The sequence below is a fragment of the Aethalodelphis obliquidens genome, unplaced genomic scaffold, assembly GCF_003676395.1.
Source record: "Aethalodelphis obliquidens isolate GAN/ISIS:26980383/991018 unplaced genomic scaffold, ASM367639v1 scaffold2, whole genome shotgun sequence".
Classification (NCBI taxonomy): domain Eukaryota; kingdom Metazoa; phylum Chordata; class Mammalia; order Artiodactyla; family Delphinidae; genus Aethalodelphis; species Aethalodelphis obliquidens.
In genome coordinates this window covers 60,621,419-60,648,214 of record NW_020837946.1, presented here as the reverse complement: position 1 = coordinate 60,648,214, position 26,796 = coordinate 60,621,419, and the positions used below count along the sequence as shown (strand labels likewise).

The 26,796-nt window shown below is 36.0% G+C and overlaps 1 protein-coding gene across 3 annotated transcripts in view; it reads left to right on the top strand.

Annotated features, from left to right (window-relative positions):
* Window positions 1-26,796, top strand: part of DCAF17 (DDB1 and CUL4 associated factor 17) — a 35,847-nt gene that overhangs the window by 1,360 nt on the left and 7,691 nt on the right. For 2 of the 3 annotated variants that reach the window (XM_027128401.1, XM_027128414.1), the window contains exons 3-10: window positions 5,017-5,107; window positions 8,714-8,850; window positions 9,611-9,689; window positions 10,773-10,862; window positions 13,687-13,791; window positions 14,257-14,362; window positions 19,881-20,023; window positions 23,997-24,106. In XM_027128401.1, coding sequence (XP_026984202.1) covers window positions 5,017-5,107; window positions 8,714-8,850; window positions 9,611-9,689; window positions 10,773-10,862; window positions 13,687-13,791; window positions 14,257-14,362; window positions 19,881-20,023; window positions 23,997-24,106 — 861 coding nt within the window. The remainder of the gene's footprint in view (window positions 1-5,016; window positions 5,108-8,713; window positions 8,851-9,610; window positions 9,690-10,772; window positions 10,863-13,686; window positions 13,792-14,256; window positions 14,363-19,880; window positions 20,024-23,996; window positions 24,107-26,796) is intronic. The other variant, XM_027128406.1, reaches the window with a different exon arrangement.

Sequence of the window (26,796 nt, the reverse complement as noted above, 5' to 3'; positions counted from 1 at the left end):
GTGAACCCCATATATTCATTACCTAGATTCAAAAAGGATCAAGATTTTGCCATTTGCTTATCTTTTCCCACCCCCTTTTCCTTTATTCCTTTGCTAAATATTTTAAAGCATATTCCAAACATCATGCCGTACTTAAGTTTGCTTCTCTAAAAAAATATGGCCATTTTCTTTTTCTTTTTTAAGAAAGAATTCACCATTTTAAAGTGTACGATGCAATGATTTTTACTTCCTCGAAATTCAATGAAAATGAATTTGATGAACCACTGATGGTTCATATAGACATCACTACAGTTAATTTTAGAACATTTTCATTACCTCAAAAAGAAACACTGTACCCTTTAGCTATCACCAGGATACCTTCATCACCCTCAGCCCTATGCACCTGCTAGTCTACTTTCTGTCTCTATAGATTCATCTGTTTTGGACATTTCAAAAAATTGAATCACATAATATGGGTTTTTGTGTGTGACTGGCTTCTTAGTAGATTACCAGTTTATTATAAAAGTTTATAACTCAGGAACAACCAGATGGAAGAGATGCATAGGGCAGTGTATATGGGAAGGAGCGCAGAGCTTCTATGCTCTCTGAGCCTGCCACTCTTCCTGAATCTCCATGTGTTCACCAACCCAAAAACACCTCTCCTTTTCTAATATATGTATTTAATGCCATACATTTCCCTCTAAGGACTGTTTTTGCTGCATCCCACAAATGTTGATACACTGTATATTCATTTTAAAATTTGAGAGCTTCTTTGATCCTTGTGTTAACTATAAATGTGTCATTTAATCTCCAAATATTTTGAGATTTTCCAGCTATCTTTCTGTTATTGATCTCTAATCTAATTCCACTGTGTTCTGAGAGCATATTTTGTATTATTTCTAGTTGTTTTAATTTGTTGAAGTATACTTTATGGCCCAGAGTGTGGTCTATCTTGGTGAATGTTTCACGTGGGCTTGAGAAGAATGTGTATTCCCTTGTTGTTGGATGAAGTACTCTAAAGATGTCAGTTGGACCCAGCTGATTGATGGTACTGTTCAGTTCAACTATATCCTTATGGACTCTGCTTGTTGGATCTGTCAGTTACTGATAGAGGTTGTTTCGAAGTCTCTAACTATATTAGTGGATTTGTCTATTTCTCCTTGTGTTCTGTAAGTTTTCGTCTCACATATTTTGACATTCTGTTGTTAGATGCATACACATTAATGCCACTCTTTATCCCTGATAATTTTCCTTGTCAAAGTCTGCTGTGTCTGAAATTAATATGGCTACTCCAGCTTTCTTTGTTTCTTTGTCTTTTATTCTGTTTCTGCCTTCTCTGGTTTTAACTGAGCATTCTATATGATTACATTTTCTCTCCACTTTAACATATCAATTATATTTCTTTTTTAAACTTTTTAGTGGTTGCCTTGGAACTTGCAGTATACATTTACAACTAATCTAAGTCACTTTCAAGTCACTTTCTCCTACTCTCTTCATGAGTAGTGCAGCTACCTTATAACAGAGTGTTTCTAATTCCTCCCTCCTGTCTTTTATAATATTGCTGTCATACATTTTACTTATCCATAAGCTATAATCATTGAATACCTTGTTGCTGAATACATTATTATAAACACCTTTTTATCAGTTAAATCAATTAAGTATAAGAAAAACAATGGATTTTATTTTATCTTTATTTATTCCTTCTTTAACATTCTTCTTTTCTTTATGTAAATCTGAGTTTCTGACCTATATCATTTTTCTTCTCTCTGGAGAACTTCTTTGAGTTCTTAAGGCAGAACTTTCTTATAAGGCAGGTTCACTGACAACACATTCCCTCAATTTTTGTTTGTCTGAAAAAGTCTTATTTCTCCTCAACTTTTGAAGGATAACCTCTCAGGATACAGAATTCTAGGTTGGTGGGAGTTTGTTTTGTTTCATCACTTTAAATATTTCACTCCACTCTCTACTTGCTTGCATGGTTTCTGAAGAGAAGTCCAGTGTAATTCTTAACCTGTTCATCTGTAGGTAAGGTGATTTTTTTCCCTCTACCGTCTTTCAAGATGTTCTCTTTGTTTTTGATTTTCTACAGTTGGAATATGGTATGCTTAGGTATAGATTTTTTGGTATTTATCATGCTTGGTGTTCTGTAAGCTTCCTATGTATGTGGTTTGGTGTCTGTCATTAATTTTGGAAAATTTTCGGCCATTATTATTTCAGTATTTCTTCTGTTTTGTTCTCTTTCTTCTCCTTCTGGTATTCCCATTTTGTGTACATTACACATTTTCCAATTTCCCACAGTTCTTAGATGTTCTGTTCTGCTTTTTTCATTCTTTTTTCTTTCTAGTTTGGGAAGTTTCTGTTGACGTATGTTCAAGATCACTGATTCTTTCCTCAACTGTGTCCGGTCTCCTGATAAGCCCATCAAAGACATTCTTCATTTGTATTATGGTGTTTTTGATTGCTAGCATTTCCTTTTGATTTTTTCTTAGGATTTTTTCTCTGTGATTAATTACCCATCTGTTCCTCCATGTCTCCACTTTTTCCATTAGAGTCCTTAGCATATTAATCATATTTATTTTAAGTTCCCAATCTGATAATTCCGAAACCTCCACCATAACTTGTCTGGTCCTCACATTTGCTTTGTCTCTTTAAACTTCGTATTTTGCATTTTAGCATGCCTTGCAATTTTTTGTTGAAAGTTCATGATGTATTGGGTAAAAGGAATTGTAGTAAATAGGTCTTTAGAGTGAGATTAATATTTATCTGGCTAGGAGTTAGGCTGTGTTTGTTGTTTGCTGTCGCTGTAGGTGTCAGAGCCTAAAATTTTCTCTGGTGTTCTTGTTTTTGTCTCCCCAGTACTGACTCCAGCGGCTTGCTCCTGGGTTTTTGCTTCTAGTAAGCTGTGATTCTTGGTATCCACCTCTCTCTCCAGTTTTGGGGGCAGCAATTTGCCCTCTGACCTCAATTATCTGATGTAACTAATAAGAGTTGTTGATTTTCAGTTTGCTTAGCTATTTTCTTGTTGTGAGGACATGACTGATGGACCAGAAACCAGAAGTTAGAGACAATGGTTTTTTAAGTAGTGTTTGAGATTTGTTCTGACCCTGGAGGGCTCCTCCTAGCAATCTTTTTCTGGTTCTCTCCAGCAAATTAACCAGCCTACAGTTTAGCCTGTATGGCCAGTGAATCTACAGATCTCTACTCATTTGCCTTTCATCACAGCTTCCACTGGTTGTGAGAGTGCTCTTAGGCTAGAACTTCTCACTCTGTTACAAATGAAGTCAGTTTCTCTGGGAAGAGACTTGGCCTGCTTTATGGCCTGCTTCTCCGCCAGGCAAAATCTTCATGCCAAGGCTCTCAAGCTGGTGGGGGGAGAGGGTCAGTGGCACTTTTGCCTCTGAATGACTCCCTTACTCTAGCTGAGCACATGGGGTTGGGGCAGACATTAGCCTCGGATTTTCTTGCCACTCTCAATGTGGAACCACTGCTTTATGAGGTGGGATAAGGGTAATCAGAGCTCCAGTATTCTTAGGCATGGCAGGCCCAAGGTAGAGCCTCCGTCCCATGAGTAGGGGCTAGGCAGAAGGGAGTCCCACCTCTTGACTGCACTAACCTAGAACCCAGGCCCAGCAACGAGGAGGTGGAGGCTGGATGGAAAATGCTGTCATTCTACCCTTCGAGGGAAGGTAACCCTCTAGGAGCCGGGGGTTGAGGGAGCCCTGTGCTCTTGGCTGTACCAGTCTGGAGTAGAGTTTTCATCTTGCTGAGCTAAGAATGGTGGAGAGGGAGCACATATTATTTCAAACACCATAGACTCTTACTGTTCTTACTGAGTTCTAGTAGATTTTTTTGAGTAAATGTTTTTTCATTTGTTATATGCCTCTAGGACCACTTCCAGAGACTTTAATTAGTTGTCCTTTTATAATTCTCACCATTTTACTGGGGAGCATGTCCATAGAGCTCCTCATACTCTCATGCTAGAAGTGGAAATCTGGACATCTTCTTATATCATCATAATGTCATTATCATGCCCAGCAAAATTAACAGTAATTCTTTGGTATCATTTAATGCCCGTATTGTAACTTTTCCAATTTAGAGATAGCTGCTTTAATTGAAAATTTTTTAAAAATCAGGGTAAGTGGCATTGATTGGTGATCCAATGGTAAATACCATTGGAGTTCTTTATTCCATTCAGGGGTGTTTTACCCATAGGTTAGAATCATATATGAGGTTGCTTTCATTTCTGTGAAATTCTGTTTGGTTTAAACCTTTGAGTCAGTGAGAGTACATCAAAGTTGAATAAAATTGTCACCCTAAAAATTGTTTCTAAATAGTAGTTTAATTTTAAAGTTCATGAGTTTAAAAAAATGAAAACATCTATGTACACCTCTTAGTAGTAATCAGGGAAGTATATATTAAAGGTAAGAGACTATTTTTCATATCAAAAATATAGTGTTCAATATTGGCAGAAGTATAAGCTTATTCAACCTTTCTGAAACACAACTTGGGAGTAAAAAAAAAAGCCTTAAAGGGTATTTCCTTTATTATCTACTAATTTGCATCGCAAATAAAGGAACTCTTTATCTAATTAATTTTCATTTTATGATGTTGGAATAACAGTTTATGAATGTGGAATTCAACAGAGATATTCATATTAAATGTTAAAGGATAAAGAAAGAATTCAGTATGCTCCAATTTTGGAAAGTGATCAGCAGGTGGGTATGTGTATATAAAGAAAAGCTAGAGGGAAATGAACCAAGATATTAATACTGAGCCAAAATGTTAATATTGGGTAGTTTTGTACTATTATAATTTATTTTAATTTATTATATATTTTAGATTTTTTTCTATGAATGTGTATTATGAATTTTGTGATCAGAAAAAAAAATGTTAACATTTAATCAAGAAGAGGAAAACAAAGTAGCAAGTTGTATTTTTGGTATTCCAAATCTCTGAATTAAAAAAAAACAAAACCGTCAAATCTGAGCAAACACTACCTCATTTATGAAGAAGAATAATCTTTTTTTTTTTCCCCAGCGTTGCATCAGAGCCAAGAAAACTTTATGAAATGCCAAAATGTTCCAAATCAGAAAAAATAGAGGATGCTTTATTATGGGAATGCCCAGTGGTAAGATTTGTTTTTAGAGCACTTATTTCTAAAGCATTTTTAGCCTAGAAGAACAGATTATTGTTAATGTACTGCATAAAGAAATAAAACTTAGGCATCATAGTGATTCTTAAACTTTGAAAGGAATCAAGAAGAGAGCATATCTTTTGATTATCATTTTTCCTCACCAAGTAATTCCTGTCCTAAAAAATTATATATTAATACTATGAATATATTTTTAACTTTTAATACCATTTGTAAATCTTGAAAACTAGAAAAAGTTATGAACTGATTAAAAGTTTTATAAGCAATATAAGCTAGTTTATAGTTATTCTTAGCATTTAAGAGATTATTCTACTTAATATATTGAGACAATAAAATATTTATTTAGGGCAACAGTTACGTTACGTGACTCTTTTTTTTTTTTTGCGGTATGCGGGCCTCTCACTGTTGTGGCCTCTCCCATTGCGGAGCACAGGCTCCGGACGTGCAGGCTCCGCGGCCATGGCTCACGGGCCCAGCCGCTCCGCGGCATGTGGGATCTTCCCGGACCGGGGCACGAACCCGTGTCCCTTACATCGGCAGGCAGACCCTCAATCACTGCGCCACCAGGGAAGCCCATGTGACTCTTTGAAAGTGGATTCTTACGGGTTTCCTCTATGAATCTTTTTAGGAAAATAATAAGATAAAAATAAAAATAATAAAATAATAGATAAGCTCATTCCATCAGATCAGCATTGCCCCAGTGTGTATTTTTTCAGAACACCGTTTTCATAAGATGTTAACATCTTATAATTGCTAGAGGAGTTGGGAGAATTAGGTTGTTTAAAGGGTTAAATAAGTTTATTATAGAATTACTTCTCAGAGCCTTTAATACTATTAATACTTACAATAATACTACTGTTCATGGTGATTGTCAAACCGTTTTCCCAGCTTTTTTGATCATAGAACTTCCTATTTTGAGATATATTTTTAAATATTAATTTTCCATAGGATCAGTGTTCTAAGAAACACTTAAGAAGTGCTGCAACACATATATACAATGGAATATTACTCAGCCATAAAAAGAAACGAAACTGAGTTATTTGTAGTGAGGTAGATGGACCTAGAGACTGTCATACAGGGTGAAGTAAATCAGAAAGAGAAAAACAAATACCGTATGCTAACACATATATATGGAATCTTAAAAAAAAAAAAAGGTTCTCATGAACCTAGGGGCAGGATAGGAATAAAGACACAGACATAGAGAATGGACTTGAGGACACGGGGAGGGGGAAGGGTAAGCTGGACGAAGTGAGAGAGTGGCATGGACATATATACACTACCAAATGTAAAATAGCTAGCTAGTGGGAAGCAGCTGCATAGCACAGGGAGATCAACTCGGTGCTTTGTGTCCACCTAGAGGGGTGGGGAGGGAGACGCAAGAGGGAGGAGATATGGGGATATATGTATACATATAGCTGATTCACTTGGTTATACAGCAGCAACTAACACACCATTGTAAAGCAATTATACTGCAATAAAGATGTTTAAAAAAAAAAAAAGTACTGCAACAGGGGCTCCCCTGGTGGTCCAGTGGTTAAGACTCCTCGCTTCTACTGCAGGGGGCACGGGTTCGACCCCTGGTCAGGGAACTAAATACCACATGATGTCTGGTGTGGCCAAAAAAAAAAAAAAAGAAGAAAGAAAAAAAGTACTACAACAAACTAATCAGGTCTGTGAATCTGGCTGTTTATTTTTTAGGAAAAATAGAATATGTGACCAAAAATAATGTTTAAAGGTTAAGAGACTATGCTTTGCATTTATTATTAAAATTCCTTTTTTTTTTAAACAGTTGTTTTTACATAAAATTGTAGTTTTCCAGAGCTGCTGCTTTCTTTTTCCCTGGACAGTTGCTTTCTTTTCATAGAAGTCTCCTTTTTAAAAATCAGGAAGCTTTAAATCTACGTTCTCTTCCCCAACTCCTTATTGAAAGTTAAAAATAACTTTTGTGTCCCCACATCTAAAGCCTTTTAATCCAGTCTCATTGGTGAGGGGAAGAGGATGACAGATTTCCTAACTGAGAAACATTTTGAAGACACCAGTGCAGAACACCAAAAATTTAGAGCAATCCTGCAAAAATAAAGTTTCTAGTAACCAAATTCCTAATCTCAATTCTCTTTAAACATTTCATTCTTATTTGAAGTGGAGCAAGATTTTCCACTAAGAAAAACTACAAAGCATATTGTATTAACATACTGATGTGAAACTACATTTAAACTAGCACCCTTCTTCTCTGAGATAATGTGTGAAATGCAACTTTTAGTTTAGGAAAATAGCTTGAACCTATTATGTATGCTACTTAATCCTTGTTTTTTTAAGTAGGCAAGGTATAAATGGTACATTTTTAAAAACTCCATGAGGTGATACTTATGTAAGACACCAAAGAATAAAAATATTTACATCATTGCCTGTGATTTTAGTGTAAGACTTCAGTAGCTAATAAGCTTAAACACACACACACACACCCAAGAAACAAACAAAAAAACCTTGTTTCTTTCCCTGACATTTGAAAGGGGAGACAAACCTTAGGAGTATAAATAAAATAACTACACTTACATTCTTTTCTATTCACTCTTCAGCCCAAGCAATATAAGAGTAATTTCAACTTCCTTATTCTTAACTTTCCCCTTAGAACATCTTTTTTATTCTATAAATCAAAGTAGAACCCTTGGCTTCTCTTTCTCTTTCTGCCTTAGTCTTCCACCTTATGGCAACCCCTCAGTGGCAGGTACGCCCAAGCAGCTGTCCTCTCCCTTTGTTGGGGGTAATCCATTGGAGACAGAGGTTCTCTTTAAAATTAGGTCTGATTCTTTTCTTCTTTGGCTGCCTTGATTCTGGATTTTAGCTTTTCATTTGAGGTTAGAGTAGAGCCACAGTGACTAATGGGATAATTTGCTCTTTTGCCATTTTAACTTTTATCAAAAGGAAAACAAGAATAAAGAAACATCTATTCTAGCAGATGACTCTTAATTGCTTATGGTATTATACATAGTTTTAAGAACTGTTATTGGGGCTTCCCTGGTGGCACAGTGGTTGAGAGTCCGCCTGCCGATGCAGGGGACATGGGTTCGTGCCCCGGTCCGGGAAGATCCCACATGCTGCGGAGCGGCTAGGCCCGTGAGCCATGGCCACTGAGCCTGCGCGTCCGGAGCCTGTGCTCCGCAACGGGAGAGGCCACAACAGTGAGAGGCTCGCGTACCGCAAAAAAAAAAAAAAAAAAAAGAAATGTTATTGTTGCTATTGTTATCACAGCAGCATCAGTAGTACTCCTATTACTGTTGTTATTATGATAATGATTGGCTAACATTTGTTGAATACTTAATGATTAATACTTAATAAGTAATCAGTTATTTCAGGTACTGTTGAAGCACTCCATGTGAACAAACTCACTTAATAAATTAATGATGAAAATAATTATTCATGATTTTAATCTTTCCTTGTCTTAATTCTTTGTGCATTAATAGTTCTTTTTTAATTTACTTATTTGACTACTTCTTTAAGTGTTTAGCTGTTTTCTTTGGATATGGATTACTGCAGATTGTTTATGACTGTGGAGTTTCAGTTTTATACCTCATTTTTTTTAAGGGAGAAATGCTTCCCAATACATCAGATTATAAATCCTCACTCATAGCACTGACTGCTCATAATTGGCTACTTCGTATATCAGCAACTACAGGAAAAGTCCTTGAGAAAATATATCTTGCTTCATATTGCAAATTCAGGTATTAAGTGTGACTTTGTTATTTAAAATTTTATTATGAAAAATTGAGACTTGTGGCCTGGGATATTTCAAGATTTTTTTTTTTTAAGTTTTCCATTGTATACATAGATCTCAGTTTAAAAACCTATTCTATTTTTCTCTCCTCATGACTACTTTTGAAGATTTGAGGATGGAGACCTTTTATCATTTATATTTGTATTCCTCATAAGTAACTAACCTCTAGTAGTTGGCAGATACCCTTTCTTAAAAAAATTTACTTTTTACAAATAGTATTTTATATGTAGGATGTATTTTATGGTAGATTTTTCTGAAGGCTGGTCTGTTGAGTTAAATTACCTACGTAATATAATCTAAGAACTGTTCATTTTTAACTAGCAATTTTATAAATTAGATATAAATTTTTGGAATGAATATGTGCATGCAAAATGTGAATGTAACATTTTCAATGCTTTTTGTAACTTCCATTTTAAATCAGGAATGGTTTTTTGTTTTCTAAGTTTTGAATACTGACAGATCAAATATAATTTTTATTCACTGAGACTCTAGAAGGATTAAAATTATATATATATTTAAAAATAGGAATAAATACGTATAAGGATCCAAGGGAATTCTTTTAGTTACTTGTTTTTAAAATAAACTGCTTTGCTTTTATAATTTAAGTAACTGAAAAACTGTTCACTTTTAAAATATCTATTATATTTTTATTTTAAGTATAAGGAAATTGACCCAAATGAATAAATTTCTTTTTATTCTTTTAAAAGATACTTGAGCTGGGACACTCCTCAAGAAGTCATTGCAGTCAAGTCAGCTCAGAGCAAAGGCTCAGCATTGGCCCAGCAGGTAGACATCTTTAAACATTCAATAAAATAAAGAATTTGTTTCTAGAGGAATTTGTCTGAAAATTTGTTATAAAAGAACTAATTATCTTTGATTTCTGAAGCATGCTAATTATCTTTGATTTCAGCATCTTTGTCTGAAAATTTGTTATAAAAGAACTAATTATCTTTGATTTCTGAAGCATGCTAAAAGTTGTTTACCACAAATTTAGGCAATTCCCTTCAAGCCACTCTGGGGAAATACCACAGATTATTTTATATTCCATAACGGAAAGAAATTTGAACCTTGTTCTTCAGAGTAAAGGAGATATCTTCTTCAAGCAGAGAAATCACTCGAGTTTTAATTGTTGATACTTTTTTCTATTTCTATTTTCTCATGTTAGTGTAATACTGTTTTGTAATGCTAAATGATATGACCATGATAACTCTGTGTCTTTTGATTAGGCCCTTGATTATTAGAATTCCAATTCACAGTATAAATTATGTTGTATAATAATATAATACAATATATTAATTTATATTATAATCTATTATATAGTATATAAATATATTTTGTTATACAGTATATAAAGTATGTTTTTGGAAAATATATTTTGTTGTTAAGAAACGTTTACTGTTATACTTACTTCTATAGATTTTTGTGTGTATATGCAGTTTGTAGTATCTGAAGGACTAAAGGCTTAGTGGACATATTTTGAACATGCAGCCCTTCCTGTTTAAGTAACTTTGCAATATAGATAGAGGAGTGTTTTTAATTCATGAAAACAGTGTTTTTATTTTTTTAATTAAAAAAACTTTTTATAGAAGTATAGTTGATGTATGATATATGTTATAGATGTACAATATAGTGGTTCATGATTTGTAAAGGTTATACTCCATTTATAGTTCTTATAACATATTGGCTTTATTCCCCATGTTGTACAATATATCCTTGTAGTTTGTCTTATACATAATAGTTTGTACCTCGTAATCCCCTACCCCTATATTGCCCCTCCCCCACTTCCCTTTCCCCACTGGTAACCACTAGGAAAACAGCAGTTTTAAAATACTCTTGAGAGCTGCCTATGATTTTAGTCTTTCCTTTTAGGCAGGCATTCAACAACCTGTTTTGCTGTACCTTGCAGTGTTCCATGTGCTACCTTTTTCACTCATAGGGATTCTGGAGATCAACAAAAAGGTAGGAACTCATTTCTGATTTAATTGTAATACTAATTTTTTGACAATAAGGTGTAATATCATTGTTTAATTATTTGTTTATTAGGTGTTTGGATTGGAAATGTTCCCTTGACTGTACAAAGCTTGCTGATTTAGTTTATTTCATATCAGAATACATGAGAACATTTGATGTGGGACGAGAGTCTAATAGTCCCTTCATCTTTCTACATGTTTATTTAGTTAGTTAGTTAGTTATTCTTGGCTGCTTTGGGTCTTCGTCGCTGCGCATGGGCTTTCTCTAGTTGTGTTGGGGGCTACTCTTCATTGCAGTGTGTGGGCTTCTCATTGCGGTGGCTTCTCTTGTTGTGGAGCATGGGCCTAGGCACGTGGGCTTCAGTAGTTGTGGCACATGGGCTCAGTTGTTTTGGCGCGCGGGCTCTAGAGCATAGGCTCCGTAGCTGTGGCGCACGGGCTTAGTTGCTTCACGGCACGTGGGATCTTCCCGGACCAAGGATCGAACCTGTGTCCACTGCATTGGCAGGAGGATTCTTAACCACTGCGCCACCAAGGAAGTCCCTTTCTGCATGTTTTTATGCTTTTCAGGTGGATAGTGTTGAGTACCAGTCATTAACAAACCACTGTTCTATAAAATTATGAAATGAGTAAAATATTTTTTTCATTGGGAATATTCCAAAGCTTGTTAAAAATGATCATAAAGGTAAAAAGCTGCAACAAAGTGCCTCATTTTAATTGCAAAGTATAGATCTAAAACTTGTTTTATGGTATATAAACAAGTCTTATAATTAAATATGTAAGTTCTTCAACTCATTCAGTGTTGGGTTTTGTTTTTATTTTTTGCGGTACACGGGCCTCTCACTGTTGTGGCCTCTCCCATTGCGGAGCACAGGCTCTGGACGCGCAGGCTCAGCGGCCATGGCTCACAGGCCTAGCCGCTCCGTGGCATGTGGGATCTTCGCAGACCGGGGCACGAACCCACGTCCCCTGCATCGGCAGGCAGACTCTCAACCACTGCGCCACCAGGGAAGCCCAGTGTTGGGTTTTATTGTTGTTGCCATTGTTCTTGATTTGTGGGGTGGTTATTTGGGAAGAAAGAAAGGACATATTTCCTCTGAGTAAAAGAATCAATAGTTTGCTAGTTTCCTTTAAAAAAAATTGTTACTTAGTTTGGGTGAATAGTTATTTATTGGTCTATTCTACTAGTCTTTAATTAAGCACCTGAAGCATTATTGAGGCCAGGTCTTGAGGGTCCACTAATACTTATAAGCAAACAAGATGAATGTATTTTAAAAGTTTTATATAAGCATAATATACTAAACTGCATAAAGACTAAAGAACTAATTATTTATTAATTGTTCATTTTGTATCAGGCACTTTGAATATTTTACGACATATAATAATAGTGTAACATATAAAGTATTTAACTAGGAGGTTAAGCAGCTACCAAAATCCTAAAGGTAGTAAATGGAGAAGCTGGAATTTGAACTTAGATTTGACTCCAGAGTTTAAACCAAATTTTAAAATAAGAGTGGCTACTTTATTATAGCACTCATCATCTGAAAATACATTTGAATTAAACAAATCCTCCTTTCAAATTGGGGAATGAGGATCAGGGAATAAAAAGTCATAGGCTAGTCAAGAGCAAGGCAAACCATGATTATCCTTTTAAGAGATGACAGAAAACACAGCTCATAAGTGTAATTGTTCTCTTTGTGCTTGTGGATTAAGTGTGTATACTTATTACAGTCTACAATAGGAGTGAACACTTAGCAAAGTCATAAATTGTTTCTACTTATTCTTACATGTTCGAGATAATCATTTGAGGGATTTGATTTTGATTACAGTTATTTGAAATTGACGTTTATCTTTCACTTACCATGCATAATAAGACTACCTACGGGCCAGGCTCAGAATGTACTTTAAGCTGTTTGTTGGGGTAGTAAATCTTTACTAAATGATTTGTCTTGAGTAGAAACAGAAACAGATTTTCACTGAATTTCTACTTGTTCTTTCTTTTTTATTTATTTATTTTTGGCTGCATTGAGTCTTCGTTGCTGCATGCAGGCTTTCTCTAGTTGTGGCGAGCGGGGGTACTTGTTCTTTCATTGCTATGAATATTTGTTTATGTTAGTTGGCTTTTGTTAAATATTAAAATAGGCACAGAATCAAGTTCTTTTTAGAGCTCTATGGAGCATCATGACAGGATCCAGTACATAGAACAGAGACAGAAAGGGAACAATGAGCCAAAGCTCCTCAAGGTTAGCTAGGCTAAATGTTTCTGGATGTATTTGGTTTTTAACATGTTCGGTTTTAACAGTATTAGATATTTAAAGAACAAGGTAATGATAAAATTCTCGAGTAGGCTATTTTTTACTAGAATTACTTTCTTAGACCCAATCTTTTCACCTCCAGCTAAAAAAATGTCCCTTTATAAATAACATTTTATGAAGAATAGGTCCCTGTATTTATTCTGCCGTGCATATTCTGCGTGGTAGAATTAAATGGACTCAGTTTACACCTATGTCCATGAGGAAGAGGATTTGTTATTAAAAGATATTGACAAGACTGTGAAGCAAATGTATGCTGCTGCATCATTTTGAGGGGTATGTCTTACACTCCCATTAGTGCTTCAGTTTGAGACCCCAGTGGCTTACCACTCTGCCCTAATAACACCTTAGCTTCCAGTTTCTAAATTATAATTAAGTTATAATGCTAGGCAGCAGTGTTGTAGTGGTGGCCTGAATATTAAACAGATGGACAAACCACTCTGAAACTCAGAGGATTGGCCTTCTGGTCTTTTCTCAGGTGATATCTACCTTTCCCCTCAGATTTTCGGGAGCGTAACAGATGCCACCTTGTCTCATGGAATACTGATTGTGATGTACAGCTCGGGACTGGTCAGACTTTATAGCTTCCAAGCCATCACTGAACAGGTAGAGAAAATTGAAATTTGCCATATTGAAATTAACTTGAGATTTGGACTGAGGTATGAATTTTTTTTTGAATTTTATTTTATTTATTTTTTTTATACAGCAGGTTCTTATTAGTTGTCCATTTAATACATATTAGTGTATTCATGTCAATCCCAATCTCCCAGTTCATCACACCACCACCACCACCCCCCTCGCCACTTTCCCCCCTTGATAGGACTGAGGTATGAATTTTTTAATGAGATGTTTTTAAAGTAAGGCACTGTGTAGATTTCAACTCTACAAAACTGTACAAATGCAGAAAGACAAAGTAACCTTTAAAAGAGGGGTGGGAAGATAAACAGAAAGGCCCTTGAATAAATAAAGACATTTCCTCTGTCATATACATGTGAATTTGATTTTTTTCTCTCTCCAGACAGCAAATAAGTAGGTGCTAAAGCCACCATTTTTGTTTTGTTTTGTTTTTAGTTCATGCAACAGAAACTTGACTTAGGGTGTGCATGCAGATGGGGTGGGACTACTGGAACTGTAGGAGAGGCTCCTTTTGGCATTCCTTGTAATATTAAAATCACAGGTATGGCTACTATATAGTACTTTCTTCACCTTAAAAATTAAGTGGTCATATTAATAGTTATTAATTGTAATCATCCAAATGTTTTTTGCATGATTTAATTATAAATTAATTCATTTTATTCCTATGCAGAGTATTCTTTGCTTTTGAATAGGCATTCACAAAAATCTGTTATTCATTTAGATAAAGGCCTGGGGATGCTGGACCTTGCTTAGCCAGAGATCTGTTGCCTTTGGCAAGTTACTTTTACCTTTCTGGTCGTGATTTCCTTATCTGCAGAATAATAAGTTGCAGCAAATGATACCATCTTAGTTCCTTTATAGCTTAAAATTTTACAATTCTGTGAAATTTACCCAACTTAAAGATCAACAAAGCACAAAAAAGTTATACATAATTTTATAAATATAATAAAAATGTTCTATATTTAATTAGCTTATCAAATTCAGCAGTTTATTAAAAGGAAATGAACTGCTACTCAAATTGAGCAATGTGTGTTAGATAAACCATGACTGACCAGAGTTCATCTCAGCAATACAAGAATTATTTAATGCAGACAGATGTAAAACTGATATGAATAAATTTAAAAAGATAATATATTTTGTTATCCTAATATTTGTTTATCTTTAGTCTTGGTTCATTAAGAATCATTCTTGGGACTTCCCTGGTGGCACAGTGGTTAAGACTCCAGGCTCCCAATGCAGGGGGCCCAGGTTTGATCCCTGGTCAGGGAACTAGATCCCACATGCATGCTGTAACTAAGAGTTTGCATGCCACAACTAAGGAGCCCACATGCCACAACTAAGGAGCCCGCCTGCCGCAATTAAGACCTGGGGCAACCAAATAAATTTAAATAAATAAATATTTTTTTAAAAAAGAATCATTCTTTGTCATATTGAGGATATTTCCTTTTACTTCTAACCAATAAACATCACATATTTAGGTGAAACTCCAAAGGTTTTTCTAACGTGGGTCAAAATAAGACAGTAATTTTTTTCTATTATTACTATTTAACATTACATCATCAACAGATCAAGAAACAAATGAAAGATTTAATTGTGAGAAAGGAGATGTTCTTTTTATTAGTAAATGACAGAGTATAAAAACAGAGTCCAGTATAGCCATTATTCAAGAAACTCAAAATAAATATTCTAAAAATTACTCGGGGTTTTAGATGTCTTGGACAAGCTGAATTAGGCAGTTCTGTGATAACTCAGCCTCAGCAATACCTCCTATATTTGATACAAATATGCTAGCAGGAATCTATTAAGAATTTTAAAACTACAGGCTCCAGTAGTAACTACAATGTATTATTTTGAAGAGAGTTTCCCCAAATGGTACATTGTTCTCATTGAAATGCAGATAGTAAGCAAATAAAGCAAAGAACAGGGTGATAAAGAAAGCTCATAGAGCCTTTGATTGTGCTGTGATTTTGGTCCCTGTTTGTAGAGAGAAGACTAGATTTGGGATCACAACCTTGTTCTGCTACTAGTAAGAGTGAAATTCCACTACTAACTGGTGGTTATGATAGTGAGCAAATTACTTAACCTCTCTGGGCCTCACTTTTATCAACTTTAAAATAATAACATTTGAAAATATCTGTGATATCACATGCCATTGTAAAACAATACAGCAATTGTTGGACATTTAGCTTAGAAAAGTAGCATACTATGTTGGAAACTTTGAGTATTTTTTCAGACTATATTGACTGAAATCCTATTCATTTCTACAGATTTGTTTTTCAGGATCATTAAGCTCTGTACAAAATTATTCCTTTTAACTGTAAATAACTTTTTTTTAAAAATGCAAAGCAATTCATTTTCATTACAGAAGAATTAGGAAATAATGATAAACAGAGAAAGTTTAAAATACTCATAGTCCTCCTGCATAGAATTAACTGTTATCACCTCAGTGTGTTTTTTTGGTAATCTTGTAATGTATATATGTCTGAAACCAAAAAAGAATCATACTGTGAATACTCTTTCATAACTTGCTTTTTAAAAAAATAATGAATGAATGAATGAATTAAATAATGGCAATTCCTTGGTGGTCCAGTGGTTAGGACTCCGTGCTTCCACTGCTGGGCTCCCAGGTTCTATCCCTGGTCAGGGAACTAAAATTCCACAAGCCACACGGTGCAGCCAAAAACAGAGAAAAGAAAAGAAATAATAAAATGATTAAAATAAAATAAAATAATTTAAAAAAACAACTCAAAGTATAATTTACATGCACTTAAATGCCCTCATTTTAACTGTACAATTTGAGTTTTGCCAAATGTTTATATCCATGAAACCACTACTACAATCAAGATTTAAAATCTTTTCATCACTCCAAAATGTTCCCCTGTGCCCTTTCCAGTCAATTCCCTCCCCATCCCCCGCCTTAGGCAACCAATGAACCTGCTTTCTTTCACTCTAGTTTTCTGGAGTTTCATATAAATGGAAGCATATGATATGTACTTTTTTATCTGGCTTCTTTCACTCACCATATTATTTTTGAGATTCATTGCATATTATTGCATATATCTGTAGCCTAACCCACTTTTAAATGTTAATATATTACAAATATTAATTTCCATCTAGATTATTTAATAGATGGTCTTATGAAAACAAAGTCAGAGTTCTATCTCTTTACATCAAAAGAAATAATAGATGGATCAAAGATTTAAAGTTCTATAAGAAAACTTAGAGAATCTTTTTATCTCAGAGTTGAGAAGAGCTTTCTGACACAAATGCAGAGCCATTAAAGAAGGGATTGACAAATTTGGCTACATAAAAATAAAGTGCTGCAAGGTAAAAAACAAAAGCACACACATAAACCAACTCAAAAATCAAACAACGAACAGGATATATTTGCAACATACACTGTAAAGGGGTAATTTCCTCCTTATATATGAGTTCTACAGACCAGTAAGAAGAAGTGACTACAACAACAACAACAAAATGAGCAAAGGATATTGTTCAGAAGAAGAGGAAATATAAATGACTTTTAATTTGGGGAGGACAAAGCCCAACGTCACTGATAAGAGAAGCGCAAGTTAACACTATCATAAGATAATTCTTTTCAGATTCTCAAATATCAAAAAGTTAGGTAACAGGGTTGGTGAGAGTATAGAAAAGGCACTTTCATTTATTATTGGAGTTCCTTGGGGAGGACGATTGGTCAGTATGTTTCAAAATTTTACATGCATATATTCTTTGAGCAATTCCATTTTTAGGAATTTATCCCAGATACATTCACATGTGTACAAAATGACAAATGTACAGTTACAACATTGTTTCTAACAGCAAAAGATTGGAAACAATGTATATTGATACATTGATAGGTGACATTAGTATTCTATGATTGTTTGGCTATGTCATAAACTTAATTGTTAAAAAGAAACAGGAATTCTTTTTGCACTGGTATAGAGAAGTTTCCAATATATATTAGTAAGTAAAAAAAGGAGTGCAAAACTATGTATATAAAAAACCTCATTTGTGTTAAGTATTCATATGCATATATTAAAAGTATAGATATATGAGTATATGCCTTTAGGATTGCTTGAAATATCTGGAAGGGCACACAGAAAACTGATAAATAGTAGTTATCTTTGAGGGATACAGATGGAAGGAAAACTTAGTTTTCATTATATTTCTTCTGATGCTTTTTGAATGCAGTACTTATATTACCTTTGCCAAAGAGTGGTCCTGTGTATATATGTGCACACGCTAAGCTCCTCAAGGTTTTAAAATCTCAACTTATATACCATTAAACGCATGAACTGTAAATTTATTTAACCAGTTTACAATGGACATTTAGGTTGTTTTTAATTTTCTGTGATTATAAATAATATAAGAATGTTCCTGTAATTATTAATGATCCTAAAATTTCCTCATCACAAGACATGGAATCAGCCATTCTCTGAGAACTCCTAGGCCCTTTCAATTGAGAATAGTATTAGAGATCAAAATTTGGGCTCTTGGGGCTAATGGGGACCCACCAGGGTTGTGGTGAGCAGAGTCATGCTGTGCTTTTGGGCTATTTTTAGCAACTGCTGGGAAAAGTATTTCTTTTTAAATACATCTTTTTGCATTGATTTTTTTTTCCTATTTTGAATTCCTACCATATATTCTCTACAACATACCTACTTAAATTTTTAACCCCAAATTCAAACTCTAATTGTATTTTTTTCTCTTTATAATTCTTCTTTTCCTCATCCACCATCATTTGGTAGTCACCATATTATCACACATGATGTTTATGTACCTTTCACAATTTACCAACTGATGTCCTTTGCCCATTTTTCTATTGGGGTGTCCATCATTTTCTTATTACTTAAAAAGGATTTCTTTATATATTAAGAATATTACCCTTCTCTTAAAAGGTTTTAAAAAAAAGGTACTTTAAATATAGTTGATATGTTTATACTTATCTCTTCTTTCTCCTTAAGATTGTCAGTTTGTAAACTCACTTTTCATTATTTGTTGTTCTCTTTGTATAGCTTTAAGTAGTAAATTGCCCTTATGAAGAAACCTAATAAGGCACACACTTCTATATGTAACATGTGATTTTTTGAGTGAATGGTCTCCCTAAGACAAGTCCCTTTACTGACAGTGGTGGCCTCATAAGCCAAAGATTAAACTCTCAAGTTAGAGGCATAAACAAAGGACTCTGATTAGTCACCTTCACAAACAGACCATGTGGTATTTCAGTAGGGCTGCCCCAAAGGAATTCTGGTCTTCATAAGCAGCACTACCTTCCATTTATACATGTCTCCAAAAGTAAGTCTGTTATGCTCTATATAAAATTAATTGTCATCAAAGAAGAAGACTAGGAAGCACTAACAGATAGTTCTTTTGTGTTGTCAGTCTCCAACAGACAGTGACTGACTGGATGTATCTAAACTACCTTAAAATTAACTTGTCTAATGATTATACTAGTAGTAGTGGCTATCCTTTGATAAAGCTTCCACGGTAACAGGACCCATCCTAAGTGGTTACTTTTCATTATTTCAGAAGTGGAAATCTTAAGCAACACTTCTTTTGTAAAGTTTGCTAAATATAACCGGTTAGTCTAGAATATGAAGGTTCTCTTCCTCACATTTGAAGGAAGTATTAGACCTAATACCTTGTTGGATTGTTACGAGAGATGGAAATAGTATCTAACCAAGCCTTGTAGATAGCCGGTGCTTATTAAATGGCAGCTGCTTTTGTTAGGTATACTTTGTCATTTTTGCCATCATAAGCACCTTCAGCCCATTTTTTATCTCCATCCAGCTGCATGTCACACATATCCTGAAAACGGATGTCTGGGAAGTTGACTCATAACCTAACAGTTGTTTCCTATCAGATTTTTCTTTTCTTAAGACTATGGAAATAAGCAATAAGCATCTTTCCTGATTGTATTTTCTTTCCTTGAACATAGTAATTTTTCATTAGTGGAAGTTCATAGATGATGCGTGCAAAGGTTGAGTTCAGTTAATGAATGATCCAAGGCTACCAGAATAAAGGAGCTAATACATTCCTTTTGTCTATCTCTGCAGATACACCACCACTGCTCTTTGAGGTGTCCTCCCTGGAGAATGCTTTTCAGATTGGAGGCCATCCTTGGCACTACATTATCACACCTAATAAGAAGAAACAAAAAGGAGTTTTCCATATTTGTGCCCTAAAGGACAATTCCTTGGTAAATCAAGGTGGTCGGACTTCAGTAGTAAATTTATATCAGAAATTCTTTATTCTCTACTTCTCTAATAGGTCCACAATCCTAAGAATTACTTTTTTGTTTGTATTAATAATTTGTAAACAACGTAAAGTACAGGAGAGTACAAAGAATATAGCAAACACTTGTATGTGCTACCCAGAATTTGAAACATTAACATTTGAAAATTCTCAGGACACCAAAGATTTATTAGGTTTTTTGTCCTTACCATCTCCTTGATCCCATTTAAACATCTCTGAAGCTGCATAGTGGGAATCGTTGATGGAATGTATTCAGGCTGCCTCTGAAATTACTGGTGGAGTGTGTAGTTGGTTCTGCTTCTTCATGGTTTGTTGCTCTTGGCTCTCTAGAGCAGAACCAGATTGAACTCTGTTGGTCATGGTATAAACACTGAAACACTTTGAGTTTTCAAGGATATTTTAAAGTTATATATGGCAGAATAGAAAGAAAGGGTATATGGCAAGACAAGACAAAAAATTACCCCTTGAGTTAATTTTTCTTTTTAAAAATGACTTAGGCATTGATTTATCATTTAATAAACATTATTGAGGGCCTACTGTGTGCCAGACTTGGCTGGGGACACATTCTCTTCCCACAAGTTGCTTACACTCTCAAAAGAAAGCAAATGTGTAGGGAAATAAGATGCAGTCCGTTAAGTACAGTGATTGAGATAAGTACAAGAGTGAGTGCGCAGAGGAGGGGGGTTCTATCTTTGTTTTATATTGCTGATTTAGTTTAGTTTATTTCTGGAGCCTCTTGATACATCAAATGAACTTTTTATGAGGCAGACTCAGCTTATTCCACATGCTTCTCTTCCAGAATCTTTTTCCATCAGTCACTGTTGGACCCAGTGGCTTTGAGAGTCACAGGTCACCTTTCACCACACCGAAGACGTACACAGTCTTGGGTCCATTTATCTATTTCCTTTGGTGTCATGGCCACCAGGGAACATGGTGTATAGTGTGTTCTCGTTTTTTGTTTGTTTGTTTGTCTTTTTGCAGGAGCATTCTTCCCTTCCATTTTCTCATTAACCTATCACACGTGGGAGCTCCTGTTTGGCCCAGCCCAGTGACATCCTCTTTTACAAATGCGGACTATTTCCCACAAGTCTGTGGTTTGATTATTCACCTCCCAGCAGTGGACATCCTTCAGCCACCAGGACCTGTCACATCTCTTTTTTTTTTTTTTTTTTTGCGGTATGCGGGCCTCCCATGACTCACGGGCCCAGCCGCTCCACCGCATGTGGGATCTTCCCGGACTGGGGCACGAACCCGCGTCCCCTGCATCGGCAGGCGGACTCTCAACCACTGCGCCACCAGGGAAGCCCCACATCTCTTTTTTGCTGAACTTTTCTATCTAGTCAAACCCTGCACAGTTCACATTCTAGACATTTAGTACATATTCTTCTTATATAAGAACTGATAATACATATTCTTTTATGTGTGTGTACAAAATGGCCTTCAACATCTACATCAAGCATGCCTGTCAAGTATTCTCCTTGTATGATTACTGATTATAACATTTAGTCAGATCTTATTTCAACATATTCATAAATAATTGCTAAATCCAGGGGAGTTTTCAGTCCTTTTGCTCGACAACTTTGTTGAGGTGATATTACCTTAATGATGCATATGTGCATTACCTCCCCACCTGTCAGTCAGAAAAATACATAACCCAAAAACGTTCATGTAGGCAAACTGAAGAATTCAGAAAATGATTCATAGCTTTCTATTAAACTGAGCTTTAAACTAGCATTTGAGCAAATAATAAAAACTACAGAAGCTGATAATAATGCTGCCTAGTATTTAACACAAAGAGAGATAATGTTTCTTTTGCATGTTGTATTTAGATATTATAATAAAGAGAATAGTCTCCTAAAGAAAGAAAGATATGGGTTTTTTTTTTGTGTGTGTATATATATATATATATATACACACATACATACACACACAGCATAAAAAAGTTTTATAGTGGGCTTCCCTGGTGGCGCAGTAGTTGAGAGTCTGCCTGCCAATGCAGGGGACACGGGTTCATGCCCCAGTCTGGGAAGATTCCACATGCTACGGAGCGGCTAGGCCCGTGAGCCATGGCCGCTGGGCCTGCGCGTCCGGAGCCTGTGCTCCGCAACAGGAGAGGCCACAACAGTGAGAGGCCCACATACTGCAAAAAAAAAAAGTTTTATATTAAACAAAGGAGCATTTGGAGCTGATGCCAAAATGTACATTGTTTCAGTGGTTGCAACAAAGATGTTTAATTGTATTGATTTTCTTATACGTAAAATGCAGTAATACCACCATTTCTATTAGAAATCGTTAGGATACTTATAAAAATTCTTAAAAAATTAAAATGCATGTGCTAATTTGATACCTAAAATGTGTTAAATTCCAGTTTTTAAAAAAGCATGGCATACAAAGCACTTGTGATGTAACCTCAGCCTACCTCTCCAGTCTCATGGCTGGACACTCTACTTCTCAATTTAATTTTATCTGCTACTCGTGTTTGTGCATATACATGCTAAATGGATCAACACTTCTGTGCTTTTGATTTTGCTGTCTCTTCTTTCTAGCCACTTTATTCTCATTTCAAGGCAGAGTTTAGGCTCCTGAAATTCTGCTTACTTGGGTTGGATGCTTGATAATATCCTGTGCATAGCTTGACCACTTTGTTTTCTACACTGCCTTATTCTATTTCTGTTTCTATCTCCCTTCTTTTTTTTTTTTTTTTTTTTTTTTTTTTTGCGGTACGTGGGCCTCTCCCTGCTGTGGCCTCTCCCGTTGAGGAGCACAGGCTCCGGACGCGCAGGCTCAGCGGCCATGGCTCACGGACGCAGCCGCTCCGCGGCATGTGGGATCTTCCCGGACCGGGGCACGAACCCATGTCCCCTGCATCTGCAGGCGGACTCTCAACCACTGCGCCACCAGGGAAGCCCCTATCTCCCTTCTTGAATATGAGCTTCTTGATGACAAGGATTATGTTTAGTGCCTAGTGTGATACCTTAAACATTGTGTCCTGTCAGTATATGCTAATGGAATTAATAATTTTATATATCAGAAACTTTTATGAGTATCTAATAGGAAAGATGACATCATTTCATTTTACATTGGAAAAATTAAGTTAAGTGACTTGGATAAAGCCAGTGAAGTTGATATATCCATGCTGGTATTAGTCCCCAGTGCTCCTGTGTATAAGGTAAAACATTTATTACATATGTGATCACATATGGAGGTATCTTTTTCTTTATTTTAATGTATAAATATACTACTATGAAATCAATCTCTCTACTTACCTTAAGTGCTAAGCAGTATTAGACCGTTTCCTCAGCATTAGAGTTTAACATCTGACTTTTGCAAGGAGATTGTATGACCTGTTTGGTTGCATGTTTATTTTTGTGCTATCTACTCTTCTGATTGACAGTTTGTTGAGGATAGGGAAGGGAGAAGGATGTTGTGGGGGACTGCATGTACATAATTATGGCAGAGTTAAATAATGGAAAATCCATGGACTTTGGAGTCTAATCTGCTGTTTAGTAGGTGCTGAATACTAAGCAAATGATATATCCTCTTTGTGCATCAGTTTCCTCATCCATAAGATGGGGATAGCAATATATGCTTCAAGTATTGCTGAGATCAAAAGAAATAATGAGTATAAAACATCTAATGCAGTGCCAGACATACATTAGGTGCTTGAGATATGGTAACTTATTATTTGTGAGCTATAATATATAGTGCATGGTGCATCTATGAAATTTCTGAATTTAAATGTTCTGGATTTCTCAAGTTTGAGTGTCCTAATTCAGCCCTAATACACATCCCAGTTCAGCTGGTTAATGTTTTCTCTTCCTTTACTTTTGACTTACTGATCTATCACTGATGCTGGATTGGAAAAATTATTTTATTTTTCCTTAATTTTTATTTTCAATATTTTGTTCCAATTTCAGGCAAAAAACGGGGTCCAAGAAATGGAGTGTTGTTCTCTAGAATCTGACTGGATCTATTTCCATCCTGATGCTTCTGGTAGAATAATACATGTTGGCCCAAATCAGGTCAAGTGAGTATTTTCCTTAGTTACTTTAAAGTTAAAAGTAGCCTTTGGTAGTATTTATTGGCATCTTTATTTTTGCCAGCTAACTACTGAGCAAATTGTGGAAATAATTAACTTTTTGTAGGGTGCTTCCTCAGAGAATGGCATCTAGAAAACCTGACTTTATTCTTTCAACCTCATCATTACTGTTTGTAAATATTACATTTGAGTAAGTTCTTTGTTGGATGATAGATGACATGTGAGGAAAAGATTACATATTGGTTCATCCTCATCAGGTCTTAATTCATTCTCCAGGATTAATGAGAGAGATGATTTATCTTTGTTCTAAAAGACAGCCTTACTGCTGGAGAAGCAGCAGGTTGTTTGAAGTAAATCTTGTTGTATTTAGTTTACCCACATCTTCCACACAGTTGACCTCTCCTTCCCTGAAACACTCTTCATTTGGCTTCCCTGACACCACAGTGCTCCTGAATATTTTCTTCCCTCTCTGATCTGTCTGTCTTAGTATCCATTCACGTTCTTTATCTTCTTTTTTTTTTTTTTTTTTTTGCTGTACGCGGGCCTCTCACTGTTGTGGCCTCTCCCGTTGTGGAGCACAGGCTCAGCGGCCATGGCTCACGGGCCCAGCCACTCTGCGGCATGTGGGATCTTCCCGGACCGGGGCACGAACCCGCGTCCCCTGCATCGGCAGGCGGACTCTCAACCACTGTGCCACCAGGGAAGCCCACGTTCTTTATCTTCTACTCAGACTTTAAGTCCTCAGGACTTAGACCCTCTTTTCTCACTCTTCGTTCCCTTTCTGCTTGATTCTCCTGTTTATTCCCTTGGCTTTAAAGATCCTGTATACACCAAAACTCCACAATTTCTCTTAGCACAAACCTCTCATCTAAGTTTATGTCATAAGTCTGGAATCATTGTTGACACTTTCTTACCTTCTTGTCTTTCATCAGTATACGTGTACTTAAACACTCACTTGCATTTTCTCTCTCCCTCTCTCTCTCTGTCTCTCTCTCTCACACACACACACACACACACACACACACACACACACACACACACACACACACACACACACACACACACACACATACACACGCACCATATATCCCATCAATCCAGTTTATTTTGCTACTAAACATTTCTTAAATCTGCCTCTTTCTGCCCTTGGCCACTGTCACCACCTTGGTCAGATCATTGTCATCACTAGCCTAGACTATAATATTTGCCTTCTTACCGGACTCCCAAGGATCTACTTTTTACTCTTTAAGTCTGTTTTCTTCTCAGCAGCTAGAGTGATTTTTAGAAACATTAACAAACACAAAAACCTAACCAAGTGAATTCTGTTTTAACCTTTTTATGACCTCCTATTGCGCTTAAGATAAAGACCAACATACTTAGCTGGTCTAAAAGATTCTTCCCACTCAGTTTACTTCAGTCATGCTGTCTTTTCACAAAGCTAAGGACCTGTTCCCTCTATTTGAAGTCTGTTTCCCCTACCTGTTTTGCCTAATTTCTATTCATATTTTATGCCCCCTTAAATGTCCCTTTTTCAAAGAGTGCTTCCCTGGCACCCTTCATTAGATTAGCTGCCCCATCATATTTTCACTCTACCCACTATATAATCTTCTGTAGCACCTACAGCAATTTAAATTAATTATTTGTATGATTATCTGTTTGAATATCTAGGTTGGGAATCATGAGCTCCATGATAGGGAAAGAGTCTATCTTGTTGACACCTGTAACCCTGGCACTGAGCATAGGTCTTAATACAGAGTAGGTGCTCAGTAAGTATTTGTTGAATAAGAGGAGTAGTGTCTGCATTCTTTATTTTGTATGCTTCATGATAATTCGTCTACTCTGAATCAGTTATAAGGAGGATGAAGGGACTTAATGAAAAAAGATTATGAACTTTTATAAAAAGTCATAAAAAGTATGGTCAGCTTTAATAAACCTTACTCTTTTTTTTTTTTTTGCGGTACGCGGGCCTCTCCCGTTGCGGAGCACAGGCTCCGGACGCGCAGGCTCAGCGACCATGGCTCACGGGCCCAGCCACTCCGCGGCATGTAGGATCCTCCCGGATCGGGGCATGAACCCATGTCCCCTGCATCGTCAGGCAGACTCTCAACCACTGCGCCACCAGGGAAGCCCAATAAACCTTACTCTTAATGTTTGTTACCACACATCTTTTATATTAGTTTGAGTTTAAGAAAATAAGGTCCACAAAGAGTGTGTGCCCTTTTGCTAGGTTTTAAAAGATAGGCACTCTTAAATATTGGCACTAATTAAGATAACTAATTAAGGAATTTAAAATGTAATCTGATTTCTTTGTCTCTGGCAAACTCTAAGGCCTCCAGCTCTCTCTGGCCACAGTGGCTGCTTCTCCCTGCTGTTCTCTTTGCCTGCATTTGAGACTTTAAGCTTTGAGGACATTGTGCTTTTGATGCTTGTTAATGCTGTGAACAGATTTGTGTAGGTGGTGAGAATATTCTTTTACTTTCACTTGCTTAATAAGCTCGATCCGTGAGGTCATTTGCACTCAGAAAACTCAAATCTTTAAATATAACCTTAAGAAAAAAGAAAAGAATTAAGTCATTTGCAGTTTTAAAATACTACTCTACTATGAAAACTCTCGGTTTAGAACTTAGTTGCCAGTCCAGTCTATATTATATTTAACTCTGAGTGTTGTTCATTGATAC